This window comes from Rhinopithecus bieti, unplaced genomic scaffold (assembly GCF_001698545.2).
Source record: "Rhinopithecus bieti isolate Rb0 unplaced genomic scaffold, ASM169854v2 scaffold_38120, whole genome shotgun sequence".
NCBI lineage: Eukaryota > Metazoa > Chordata > Mammalia > Primates > Cercopithecidae > Rhinopithecus > Rhinopithecus bieti.
This window is the reverse complement of record NW_016815665.1, coordinates 14,962-27,260: the sequence shown is the minus strand read 5'-3', so window position 1 is coordinate 27,260 and position 12,299 is coordinate 14,962. Positions and strand designations below refer to the sequence as shown.

Genomic DNA, 12,299 nt, shown 5'->3' with positions numbered 1-12,299 from the left:
CCACCACACCTGGCTAATTTTTTTCTTAAAAAAATGTTTTAAAATAGTAATAGGGGTCTCGCTACATTTCCCAGGCTGGACTCCAACTCCTGACCTCAAACGATTCTCTTGCATTGGCCTCCCAAAGAGCTGGGATTATGGGCATGGGCCATTGTGCCCAACCAAATTCTGTTTACTTTTATGAGGACCTGCCATATTGTTTTCTGCAGAGGTTGCACCATTTTACATTCCCACTAGCAATTCATAAGGTTTCCAATTTCTCTACCTTCATATCAACATTTCTTTTTTTTCTTTCTTTCTTTTTTTTTTTTGAGATCGAGTTTTGCATTTGTCGCCCAGGCTAGAGTGCAATGATGCGATCTTGGCTCACTGCAACCTCTGCCTCCTGGGTTCAAGCAATTCTTCTGCCTCAGCCTCCCAAGTAGCTGAGATTACAGGTGCACACCACCATGCCCAGCACATTTTTGTACTTTTTCAGTAGAGATGTGGTTTCACCATGTTGTCCAGGCTGGTCTCGATCTCCTGATCTCAAGTGATCCACCCACTTCGTCCTGCTAAAGTGCTGGGATTACAGGCTTAAGCCATCGTGCCCGGCCCATTCATACCAACATTTCTTGTTTTCTGCTCACCTCCTTCCTTCCCTGTGGTAATAACCATCCTAAAGATTGTGAACTGGTGTTTCACTGTAGTTTTGATTTGCATTTCCCTAATGATGAGTGGTGTTGAATATCTTTTCATGTGCTTGTTGGCCATTTGTATATCTTCTTTGAAGAAAACTCTATCCAAGTCTTTGTCCATTTTTTTTTTTCAACATCATACTATAAGTCCTACTTTGCCCAAATTTTTAATTGGGTTGTTTGCTTTTTTGTTGTTGAGTCATAAATATAAGTTATAAAAGTTAAATGCATGTTTCAATTGAATTTGTTTACATTGTTTGGGCAGCCTTCCAAACATTTTAATTTTGAGAAATATTTTAAAATTGCAACAAAGTTTTGAAACAATTTTTGAAGTCCAGTCAAAACATTTTTTTTTCTTTTGAGAAGGATCTCGGCTCACTGCAGCCTCCACCTCCCAGGTTCAAGCAATTCTCTGCCTCAGCTTCCTGAGTAGCTGAGATTACAGACGCCTGCCAGCACTCCTGGCTAATTTTTTTGTATTTTTAATAAAGACGGGGTTTCACCATCTTGGCCAGGTTGGTCTTGAACTCCTGACCTCGTGATCCACCCGCCTCGGCCTTCCAAAGTGTTGGGATTACAGGCGTGAGCCACCATGCCTGGCACAGTCAAAGCATTTTAATTTTTTTTGTTTTTTTGGGACGCTGAAGCAGGCGGATCATGAGGTCAGGAGTTTGAAACCAGCCTGGCCAACATAGTGAAACCCCGTCTCTACCAAAAATACAAAAATTAGCTGGGCATGGTGGTACATGCCTGTAGTCCTAGATACTCAGGAGGCTGAGGCAGGAGAATCATTTGAACCCAGAGGTGGAGGTTGCAGTGAGTCAAGATCATGCCACTGCGTTTGAGCTTGGGCAACAGAGTGAGACTTTGTCTAAAAAAAAAAAAAAATCCAGAATTTACAAAGAAAGGTACTAAGTGGATAATAAACATTTATGAATATGTAATGTAAGCCTCAGGTCCCCTTTCTTCCAGCTATGTTTTCATTGCCATTCCCAGTAGTTCTGGTACTGCGGGTAAAATCTACTGTAGAAAATTACCCAATTCAACCGAAGAGTACCAAGGAGACCTATTTTTCTCCTGTGTGCTTCTGCATTTCAGCCAGTTCCTGGGCTCTCATCTACTTCTTATCATCTATCTGATTGGGGCTGCCATTGTTTTTCTCTGGTTTCCTTTGCCCTGTTGTTCCTTCCCAAACAGGATACCACATCTCTTCCTTTTTCCCTCTGAAGCATTGGTAAACACCAAGCTGTTGCATGCATTCTAACTTTTATTGAATATTTGATGGTGGAAAGATGGCATAGCCGTTTTCATTCCTAGAAATTTTTTTGGATTGGAGGAAGCGTTCATGTGTGTTTTTTAGTACCACCTGGAGTCAATTTCTTTCATTCAACTAATGCATATTGAAGGCCCACTGTGTGCCAGAAATTGTGCATAGGCCTGGACATCTGGTGGACAACCACAGACATAGACTCTGTCTTTATAAAGGAGACAGTGAAGGGGTGGCCTACCCCTCCACACCTGTGGGTGTTTCTCGTTAGGTGAAACGAGAGACTTGAGAAAAGAAATGAGACACAGAGACAAAGTATAGAGAAAAAAAAAGCGGGCCCAGGGGACCGGTGCTCAGCATACAGAGGACCCACGCCAGCACCGGTCTCTGAGTTCCCTTGGTATTTATTGATAATTATCTTTACCATCTTAAAGAAAAGGAAGTGGCAGGATAATAGGATCATTGTAGGGAGAAGGTCAGCAGTAAGACATATGAATAAAGATCTCTGTGACATGAATAAGTTTAAGGAAAAGTGCTGTGCCTTGATATGCATATTTAAACATCTNTGTAAACACCTCCATAAACCTTTTCAGTGCATAAAGAGCAGCATTGCGCTAGCAAGTCCCGCCTTTCGCCCTAAGGCGGTTTTCTCCTTTCTCAGTAAACAGAACATACAATCAGGTTTTATATTGAGATGTTCCATTACCCAGGGACAGGCAGGAGACAGATGCTTTTCTCTATCTCAACTGCCAACAACCGCCAAGAGGCCTTCTTTCCTCTTGTACTAGTCCTCCTCAGCACAGACCCTTCACGGGTGTCAGGCTGGGGGATGATCAGGTCTTTCTCTTCCCACGAGGCCATATTTCAGACTATCACATGGGGAGAAACCTTGGACAATACCTAGCTTTCCTAGGCAGAGGTCCCTGCGACCTTTGGCAGTGTGAGTATCCCTGGGTACTTGAGATTAAGAGAATGATGATGACTTTTAACCAGCAAGCTGCCTTCAGGCACTTAACAAAGAACACCCTGCACAGCCCAAAATCCTTTAAACCTTGAGTCACCACAGCACATGTCTCTTGCAAGGAGAAGGTTAGGGGTAGGGGCACAGATTAACAGCATCTCAAATACAGAATAAAATGGAGTCTCTTATGTCTACTTCTTTCTGTATAGACACAGTAACAGTCTGATCTTTCTTTTCCCCACAAGACAGGTATTAAGCAAATACCTATATAAGTACTCAAATAAAAAAATTCAAAAGTTTCATGAGAAGGAGCTTACAAAATCTTTCCAATAATAGTATCTTAGCATTCAGAGACAAAGGTCCATCAGAGTAGTATGATTTCTTCCAGGTTTGTCCTCTATCCTCATGTCCTTAGATTCCTGTCTGAGTCCAAGAGAGAGAGACTGCAAGAGACACTGAAAAATACTTTTCATGCCTTGAATAGCAAGAAGATGTGCTGGAGGCCTGGAAGTGAGCGGAAACAGTGCCTTAAACACCAGCAACTTGTCCCGACACCAGATTCAGCATCAGAGGAACAGGGATGCCAAATCATACGGTTGGCGGTCAGCTGTGGTCTCAGCAGTAGGTAGCGCTGAAAGGAGTCAGGGTGGGCTGGGAGTATGTGTGGAATGCAGAAATGTTTGTTAGCACACACAAGACGCCCCTTGCGATTATGGACTTAAAAGGGGACCAGAAGTCTCCTTAAAATGGGAGGGCATGAAAGCCAGAGAAATTTCTGTCTCATTAATGCTAACTCACCATGACCCCTGGGTTAATGTACCCTAGGGAAGTATCAGTTACATTAAAAAGAGTTAACAGGCTGGCTCAGTGGTTCACACCCATAATCCCAGCACTTGGGCAGGCTGAGGCAGGAGGATCCTTTGAGGTCAGGAGTTCAGGAGTAGCCTGGGCAACACGGGGAGACCTCGTTTCTACAGAAAAGAGTTTTTTTTTTTTTTTTTTTGAGATGGAGTTTCACCCTTGTGGCCCAGACTGGAGTGCAATGGTGTGAGCTTGGCTCACTGCAACCTCCGGCTCCTGGATTCAGGCAATTCTCCTGCCTCAGCCTTCCTGAGTAGCTGGGATTACAGGCATGCGCCACCATGCCCGACTAATTTTGTATTTTCAGTAGAGATGGGGTTTCTCTATGTTGGTCAGGCTGGTCTCAAACTTTCGACCTCAGATGATCCACCCGCCTTGGCCTCCCAAAGTGCTGGGATTACAGGCATGCACCACCCCTTCCAGTCCAAAAAAAGAGTTTTTAATAATATGATGTTGATAATTGTACTGTGGTTATACATGACATATTCCTATTATTAGAAATCACATACTTAGCTGGGCACGGTGGCTCACACCTGTAATCCCAGCACTTGGGAGGCTGAGGTGGGTGGATCACGAGGTCTTGAGTCCAAGACCAGCCTAGCCAAGATGGCAAAACCCTGTCTCTACTAAAAATACAAAAATTAGCCGGGTGCAGTGGCGGGTGCCTGTAATCCCAGTTACTCGGGAGGCTGAGGCAGGAGAATCACTTGAACCCAGGAGGCAGAGGTTGCAGTGAGCTGAGACCATGCCATTGCACTCCAGCCTGGGTGACAGAGCGAGACTCCGTCTCAAAAAATGAAACAAAACAAAACAAAACCCATAAACACTTATTTAAAAATAAAGGCCCATGATGTATGTAACTTACCCTCAAATGGTTCCGAAAAAATTTTGTGTGGGTGTGGGTGTATATATATATATATAAAAAGAGAGAGAGAGAGAGAGAGAGCATGAATGATAAAGCAAATGGGGTGAAATATTAACAATAGTTGAATCTAGGTGAAGGGCATATGTGTGGTTTTATACCATTGTTATTTTTGCAACATTTAATAAATTTTAAATTGTTTCAAAACAGAGTTAATAAAACAATAAAATTACAGCAGGATACATGCAATAATTAGTGTTTGGACAATGTATAGTAATGGGATAAAGGAGGGAGCCATCAGCTTTGTCTGGGGGTGGAGGTGTCAGGGAAGGCTTCATAGAGAAACTGGAGGAAAGATTGGAAGGATGATGTCTTCTTTTCCTCTATTTATTAATTATTATTATTATTATTATTATTATTATTGAGACGAAGTGTTGCTCTGTTGCCTAGGCTGGAGTGCAGTGGCGTGATCTTGGCTCACTGCAACCTCCGCCTCCCAGGTTCAAGCAGTTCTCCTGTTTCAGCCTCCAGAGTAGCTGGGATTACAGCATGCACCTGGCTAAATTTTTGTATTTTTAGTAGAGACGGGGTTGCATCATGTTGGCTGCTCTTGAACTCCTGACCTCAGGTAACCTGCCCACCTCAGCCTTCCAAAGTGCTATGATTATAGGCGTGAGCCACTGTGCCCAGCCAATTATTATTCTTAATTAATTTATTTTTCATGAAGTGTCACCTCAGTCTAAAAGGATGATTTCTTGACAGAGCTGTGTCTAGGGGGCCAGGGCATCTGGGGGAGGTGGGAGAGGAAGAACTCAGGGGAGGATTGTGACCTATCCACAAATCTGATTAGATACTGCTACATTGTATGGCCTGCCCTGGCAAAGCAGGACGCCCCTCCTCAGATGGTGACAGTTACCTGTGTGGCCAGGAACACAGCTCCTTGCTCCTCCAGCCAGTCACACATCCTTTCTCATTTCCAGGGGCCCAGGCTCAGGTACCCTCAGAGGGAAGGGAATCAGAGGGAGGGGCCGGCAGTCTAGGCTGATCAGGGCTGGGCTGGGCAGGGCTTGGGTGCCAGTCTGCCAGGCTTTTGGACTCTCCACAGCTCTCCACATAAAGGGACCAGCACTTCACCCCACATCAGGATCCTCTGCAGGGGAGCTCTGAGTGTCCACCAGAAGGGAACTTTCAGCTCCTGGCATCTGTGAGGAAGGAAGGAGGGAGCTGTCTATGCTGGTGAGAAAAGTGTTTTTGATCCATGTATGTGGGAGCAATGATGCCAGCTCAGGTCTGGTCTCAGTTTTAGAGACTGAGAGTTTCAGGGAAATGAGCCCGTGGCCTCTGGGGTATTTGTAGTGCTGGACAGCCATGGGGGATATTCCAGGAGGTTCTAGAATGCTCATAAGCCCATCATTTTCCATGTGAGGTTTCCTGACTCAGAAATGTCAGGGAGTAAGAATGAGAGGATGACAAAGGAGGGGCCAAGCAGTGACCTTGTGCGTCTTGTTTTTCCTTACAGGACAATGACCAGACTCTGCTTCCTGTTATTCTTCTCTGTGGCCACCAGCAGGTGCAGTGCAGGTAAATCACTCCTGACAGTAGGAGCTGCAGTTCCCTGGGCTCCCCTCTGCTTTGCAGGGCCCTGGAGGGAGTAGAGCTGGGCAGGGGTCTGAAGTCAAGGGCCAGGGGGGAAGTCCTGGAGAGGCACGGAACCCAGGATAGGCAGCCAACTTGAGGTGTGGACTGGGTGCTGATTTCTGGCCTCTCCTGGGGTCTGGTCTGAAGCAGTCAGGATGTTAGCTCGGGTGTGTCCTGGGGCTTGATTCTCTTCTTCTGTGACTGTGAGGGGTTCATGAGGTGAGACAGTAAACTGTGTCCCTGCTTGGCTGCTCTTGTGGCCTTGGCCTTGGGATCTCCAGAGGGAGCTGGGTGATCAGTGCTGTGCCCAGGGTACGCCCTCCTCTGGTTGCCATCCTCACAATTCTATTCTTCCAGTAGGCACACTAGTGATATTTTTTCATTGATACTGAGTTTATTGTTTATTTCAATCCATCATTTACATATGCATCTCATTTGATCTCCATGAGTATAAAGAAGTTATTAATGACATCTTAAAGGTGAAGAAAAAGGATCAGAGATGTTAAGTGTCTGCTCAAGGAGGCACTGTCATCAGGGGTTGTCTGGGTTTTAACTTGAGTCCTGTAATTTTTTTTTTTTTGAGACGGAGTCTTGCTCTGTTACCCAGGCTGGAGTGCAGTGGCACAATACTGGCTCACTGCAACCTCCGCCTCCTGGGTTCAAGCGATTCTCCTGTCTCAGCCTCCCCAGTAGCTGGGATTACAGGTGTGCACCACCACACCCAGCTAATTTTTGTATTTTTAGTAGAGACAGGGTTTCACCATATTGGCCAGGCTGGTCTTGAACTCCTGATCTTGTGATTCGCCCTCCTTGGCCTCCCAAAGTGCTGCGATTACAGGCATGAGCCACCGTGCCTGGCCTAAGTCCTGTAATTTTACACTTTTTCCTACTCTGCCAGGCTTTTGGAATAATTTTTAGGCTTTTAGACTAATATACACAGCCCTTCCACCACTGGCCTCTGTTAATTTTTCAGCTTTGGTTTCCAAACCTCTTTGTATTACAACATGTGTTCCAGCCGCAGTAAGAGACTGACCTATAGTTTTCAGCAGGCTGGGCTGGGCTGGGCTCTGCTATTGCTTCAGGCCATCTCATGTGCTTTCTTCTCTTCCTGGGTGTACTCTCCCCTTTTCTTCCTGTCCTGTAGCCAGCTCCCATTCTTCCATCAAAATCAGCCTGCTCTGAGTTACAGCTGGTCCCTTCCCCAGTAAGTTCCCAGGCCTCACCCCCGTAGGTGGGTTTGCCCTCCCATCTCAGTTGGGTCCCTTTCCATGTGCTCCTTCCCTGTAGAATGTAGTCTCTTAAAGAAATGTGTCAAATTGTCTTTGTCCGGCATCTAGGTAGTTCACACAGTAGGTATTTAATTAAAGTTAGTTGAGTGGAAGATTCCAGGTGTTTAACCTATACCAGCTGTTGGATCAGACCATCTTAGCATAGAGAATCCCTGACCTCCTGGGACTTCAGAGCAGAGTGATGCAGGGGCAGAGGTTGGCCAGGAAAGATGGCCTCAGTGGTCAGACTTTTAATGAGAATCATTCTCACATCTTCCAACAGCGGCCTCTTCTCTTGAGATGCTCTTGAGGGAGTTCCAAACCTGTGCCTCCTCCTTTTCTTCCCTGACTAGAAGCTGCAAAGAAGTCAAGGAATGCTGCCATAGTGCAGGTGGTGAGTAATGAACCAACTCACCATTCTCTCTTTAAAGCCACTTTTTAGCTCAACAGAGCCCAGTTATGGAAATCAGGAGGGACATATCCACATGGAGACTATTCTGGCCCCAGCTCCCACGCAAGGAGGTTTCTAGTGGGAATTTTGAGGCTTCTGTGTCCCATTCCAGTCACAAAGTCTTCTGAACACAGGGAGAATGCAGTGTTCCTGGTTATGCTTACAGTGGTGGCAAGAACTGTGATGAGTCTGATTTGCCCCTACTTGCCCGGGGTTTATAGATGCTGGCAGAAAACCTGAAACTCCCGAGCCAGAGACAAAGAACTTTATTAATCACAGAAATAGCAGCAGCCAGAGCATCAGCATTTTCTTGTACTGGGCCAGGTGACATCTGCCCAAGTAGTGGGTTTGTCAAGCTGGCTGACAAATGTGGCTGGCAAGGAAACAACGAGCCCTTTTTAGAGCCAGAGAGTTTATTACTCACATAGATAGCAAGTTCAAAATTGGCAAAAGTGTCAGCTTTTCCCATCCCTTGTCCCACAAGACGGCACAGAAAAGAGGGCGGGTGACAACGCAACACGGGCAGTGGCTGAGGAGCCAGTCCATGCTGCCATAGCCGTTTCATGGCCTGTGTACCCTATGGGGTGGGGGCAAGTGAGGCGAAAAACCTCATACCTCTTCAGAACCCAAGAGGTGATGACACAGTCATGACAGCTGTCTCATGACAGCCTCCACGAAAGATAGGGAGCGGGGTGAGAAGTGACCTCATTGCAGGTCCTCACAAGCTTCCCATCTTTCCATGTTTCAGGAAGACCACAGGCTTTCTGCCAAGGCTTAGGTCAGCTGTCCCTATGTGGCCTATGTGCAAATGTGCAAGGTCACCGGGATGCCACAGTGGAGCCAGTCTCCTGCAAGCTTGGGAACAGAAGGGGAACTCTGAGCTTAGGGAAGCTGAATCTTATGAAATGGGCACAACCTTTGCTCTGAGCTGTACAGAGGCCCCATCCTGCTATAGACTCAGATGTGTCTCTGTGCTGATTTCTGGCCTCTCCTGGCCACAGGGTGGCACTGTTGAGAGGGAGATACCATCTCTGTCTCTTCTAAGGCTATTTGCTCTACAAACTCTTTGAAAAGATAGTATGAAGCCAAGGCAGTCAGTGCCTCTGCTCATAGGTGACCAGAACACAAGACGCGCGGAGCATCATCTTCCAGCAAGTATGTGTTGCAGTCTTCTGAGTGTACTTTTGACTTCCTAGGGCTTTTCTGTTCACAGGGCTGAGATGAACCCTGAGCTCTCAGACAGGGAGGCTCTGGGCTGGTTCTCTCTACAGATGACCTGTATTTTCTCTGCACCAAGAATGGTGTTGTCTACCAGACCTTCTGTGACAAGACCTCTGGGGGTGGTGGCTGGACCCTGGTGGCCAGCGTGCATGAGAATGACATGCATGGGAAGTGCATGGTGGGCGATTGCTGGTCCAGTCAGCAGGGCAACAAAGCAGACTACCCAGAGGGGGACGGCAACTGGGCCAACTACAACACCTTTGGGTCTGCAGAGGCAGCCACGAGCAATGACTACAAGGTTGGTGCCACTTCCCACCCACTAGGGTGAGGGTGAGGGTGAGGAGTGCAGTGTGGCTGGCCACAAGCCTGCAGTAGGGAGGGGTGGAAGGTGGGGATGTGGGGAAGGGCTGAAGAATAAGAGAGAAATAGATGCCTTGAATCACAACTTCCTCCCAACAAGGTTGTTAGGGCCCTGAGTGGTGATGGGATCATGAGTATCTGGGAGTAGGGTATCTGAGCGTGGCTAACCATCTGCTTACTGGATCCCAGAGCTCTCAGCCCACTTGAGGCTGCATGTGTGGACCTTCTGCCTCCTGGTCCAATCAGGCTCAGTGTCTGTTGCTTTCCAGAACCCCCGCTACTACAACATCCAGGCCAAGGACCTGAGCATCTGGCATGTGCCCAACAAGTCCCCCATGCAGCATTGGAGAAACAGTGCCCTGCTGAGATACCGCACCAACACTGGCTTTTTCCAGAGACTGGGACATCATCTGTTTGGCCTCTACCAGGTACACGGGGCTGCTGGCTGGGGGGCACTTTCTTTGGTGAACAGAGAGCCAAGTGTCTAGGGTAGGGGGCAGCTCTGTCCTGTGGTTCCACATCACTACCGAGTGTTTGGCTGTTTCTCCTTCCTTTGGTTCACTGTGAACTCATGTCTGGCCTCTTAGAAACTCTAAGCCAGGCAATGAAGAGGCCTGTGGGGCAGGAGAGCATAGGGAGAAAGAGACAGGGACAAGAGGTTTGGGGCTGTTGGGGAGACACAGCTATGGGGAAAAGGAATCACTATTATTATGATTGGTTTTGGTTAATGGCAGTTAACTTGAAACTCCTCCTCTCCCTGCACTGTGGCAGCATCTCTACTGTCCTCACAAAACCTCTTTTCTGGGTCTTTGCAGAAATACCCAGTGAAATACGGATGAGGGAAATGTTGGAATGACAATGGCCCAGCCATACCTGTGGTCTATGACTTTGGTGATGCTAAGAAGACTGCATCTTGTTACTCACCATATGGTCAACGTGAGTATTTTCTCCCTAAGTCTGGTCATAAATATTTTCTTGCACTCTTGGAGAATGGTGGCAAATAAGAACAATTCATAATTACTAGTATTTACTGAGCACTTAAAATGCACCAGACTCTTGTCTTGGAACTTAACATGATTTTGTGTCATTTAATTATCACGAGAAAACTATGAAGTTAGAATTGCTATTATCCCCATTTCACAGGACGTAATCCCAGCTTCTTCAACACCACCTGTGTGGCCTCTTATAATAGTTAAGAAAAGGTGCATACAAAACATTAGCTGGGCATGGTGGTGCATGCCTGTAATCCCAGCTCCTCGGGTGGCTGAGGCAGGAGAATCGCTTGAACCTGGGAGGAGGAGGTTGCGGTGAGCTGAGATTACACCACGGCACTCCAGCCTGTGCAACAAGAGTGAAACCCAATCTCAAAACAAAAAACAAAAAACAAAAAACAAAAACCAAAAAAAACAAAAAAGATAAGGTGCACACTGAGTTCACAGGAAAGAACCACTAGCAGAGTGGTGAGAGAGATTTACTTTTGTTATGAAGGATAACTATTAATTATCTTAAAAAAGACAGTTTTCAGTATAATAAGACCACAGAAGTTAAGTTGTGGATGAAAAAAATCAAAGACATCACTGTTTGCCTTTGATATTTCGATGAAAGCAGGTGATGGCCAGGGAAACTAACCCATGGTAATTGGATGAGAAGTGTGTAAACAGCAACAGGCAGCCACATCTGATCATTGCTTATTCCTGCTGGGCCTTCTCGGATCTTTTTAGTGATCTTTCTGTGGAGTCTGTCTTCTCCTATAAGCTGTAGGCAGACAAGGGTCCTTTTGTGAGACCCAGCCTTTGTCCTCTTGCCCCAGATGAAAAGAAGTTCCCTTGGGGACAAGTTTAGGACTGACATGCACAAGCGGCCATAGAGGTGCTGGGCTGCACCCCTACAGCCTGGGGTGTTTGGCTGTAGCCTCAGCTTTTGGCTTAGGGAATTCCTGGACTGGCCAATGGGATGCTGCTTCTAGTTCCTCCTGTGAATGCTTGGCTCCTTCTTCACCTCTTCTTTTTCAGGGGAATTTGTTGCAGGATTCGTCCAGTTCTGGGTGTTTAATAATGAGAGAGCAGCCAAAGCCCTTTGTGCTGGGATAAGAGTTACTGGCTGTAACACTGAGCATGTGAGTTTTTGGGGAGATCAATGGCCCGTGTGTGCATGGGTATGCACGTGTGTGCCCCTGTGTGGGGTGTATCATTCTGTGTCTCTGTGGTTACTTGCTTACTCTCATTATTCTCTTTACTCTCATTACTCTCTTGATGATGTCTTATGAATATAATTTATTTTTTATTTCTTTTTTTTTCTTTGCAGAGTCCATATTTTTAATAAAAATGAAGTGATACAAAGTTTGGAGTAGTAGATGCCAGAAGTTGAGTATAATTTATTTATTTTTAAAATCTTATTTATTTTATTTATTTTTTTGAGACGGAGTTTCACTCTTGTTGCCTGGGCTGGAGTGCAATGGCGCGATCTCTGCTCACCGCAACTCTGCCTCCTGGGTTCAAGTGTTTCTCCTGCTTCAGCCTCCTGAGTAGCTGGGATTGTAGGCATGCAGCACCATGACTGGCTAATTTTTTTTTGTATTTTTAGTAGAGACAGGTTTTTCCACGTTGGTCAGTCTGGTTTCAAACTTCCAACCTCAGGTGATCCACCTGCCTTGGCCTCCCAAAGTACTGGGATTACAGGTGGGAGCCACCACGCCTGGCTGAGTATAATTTATTTTAATGGAATTCAGTTTAT

At 46.3% G+C, this 12,299-nt stretch overlaps 1 protein-coding gene across 1 annotated transcript; it reads left to right on the top strand.

The window, feature by feature from the left end:
* Positions 1-3,335: 3,335 nt before the first annotated feature.
* Positions 3,336-12,002, top strand: LOC108516194 (intelectin-2-like). The gene is given in 9 exon segments (XM_017853531.1): positions 3,336-3,526; positions 5,734-5,864; positions 6,148-6,209; positions 7,818-7,928; positions 9,257-9,504; positions 9,836-9,994; positions 10,382-10,502; positions 11,579-11,682; positions 11,871-12,002. Coding segments are annotated over 7 exon segments (816 nt in total). The 5' UTR covers positions 3,336-3,526; positions 5,734-5,864; positions 6,148-6,151; the 3' UTR covers positions 11,886-12,002.
* The last annotated feature ends 297 nt before the right edge of the window (positions 12,003-12,299 follow it).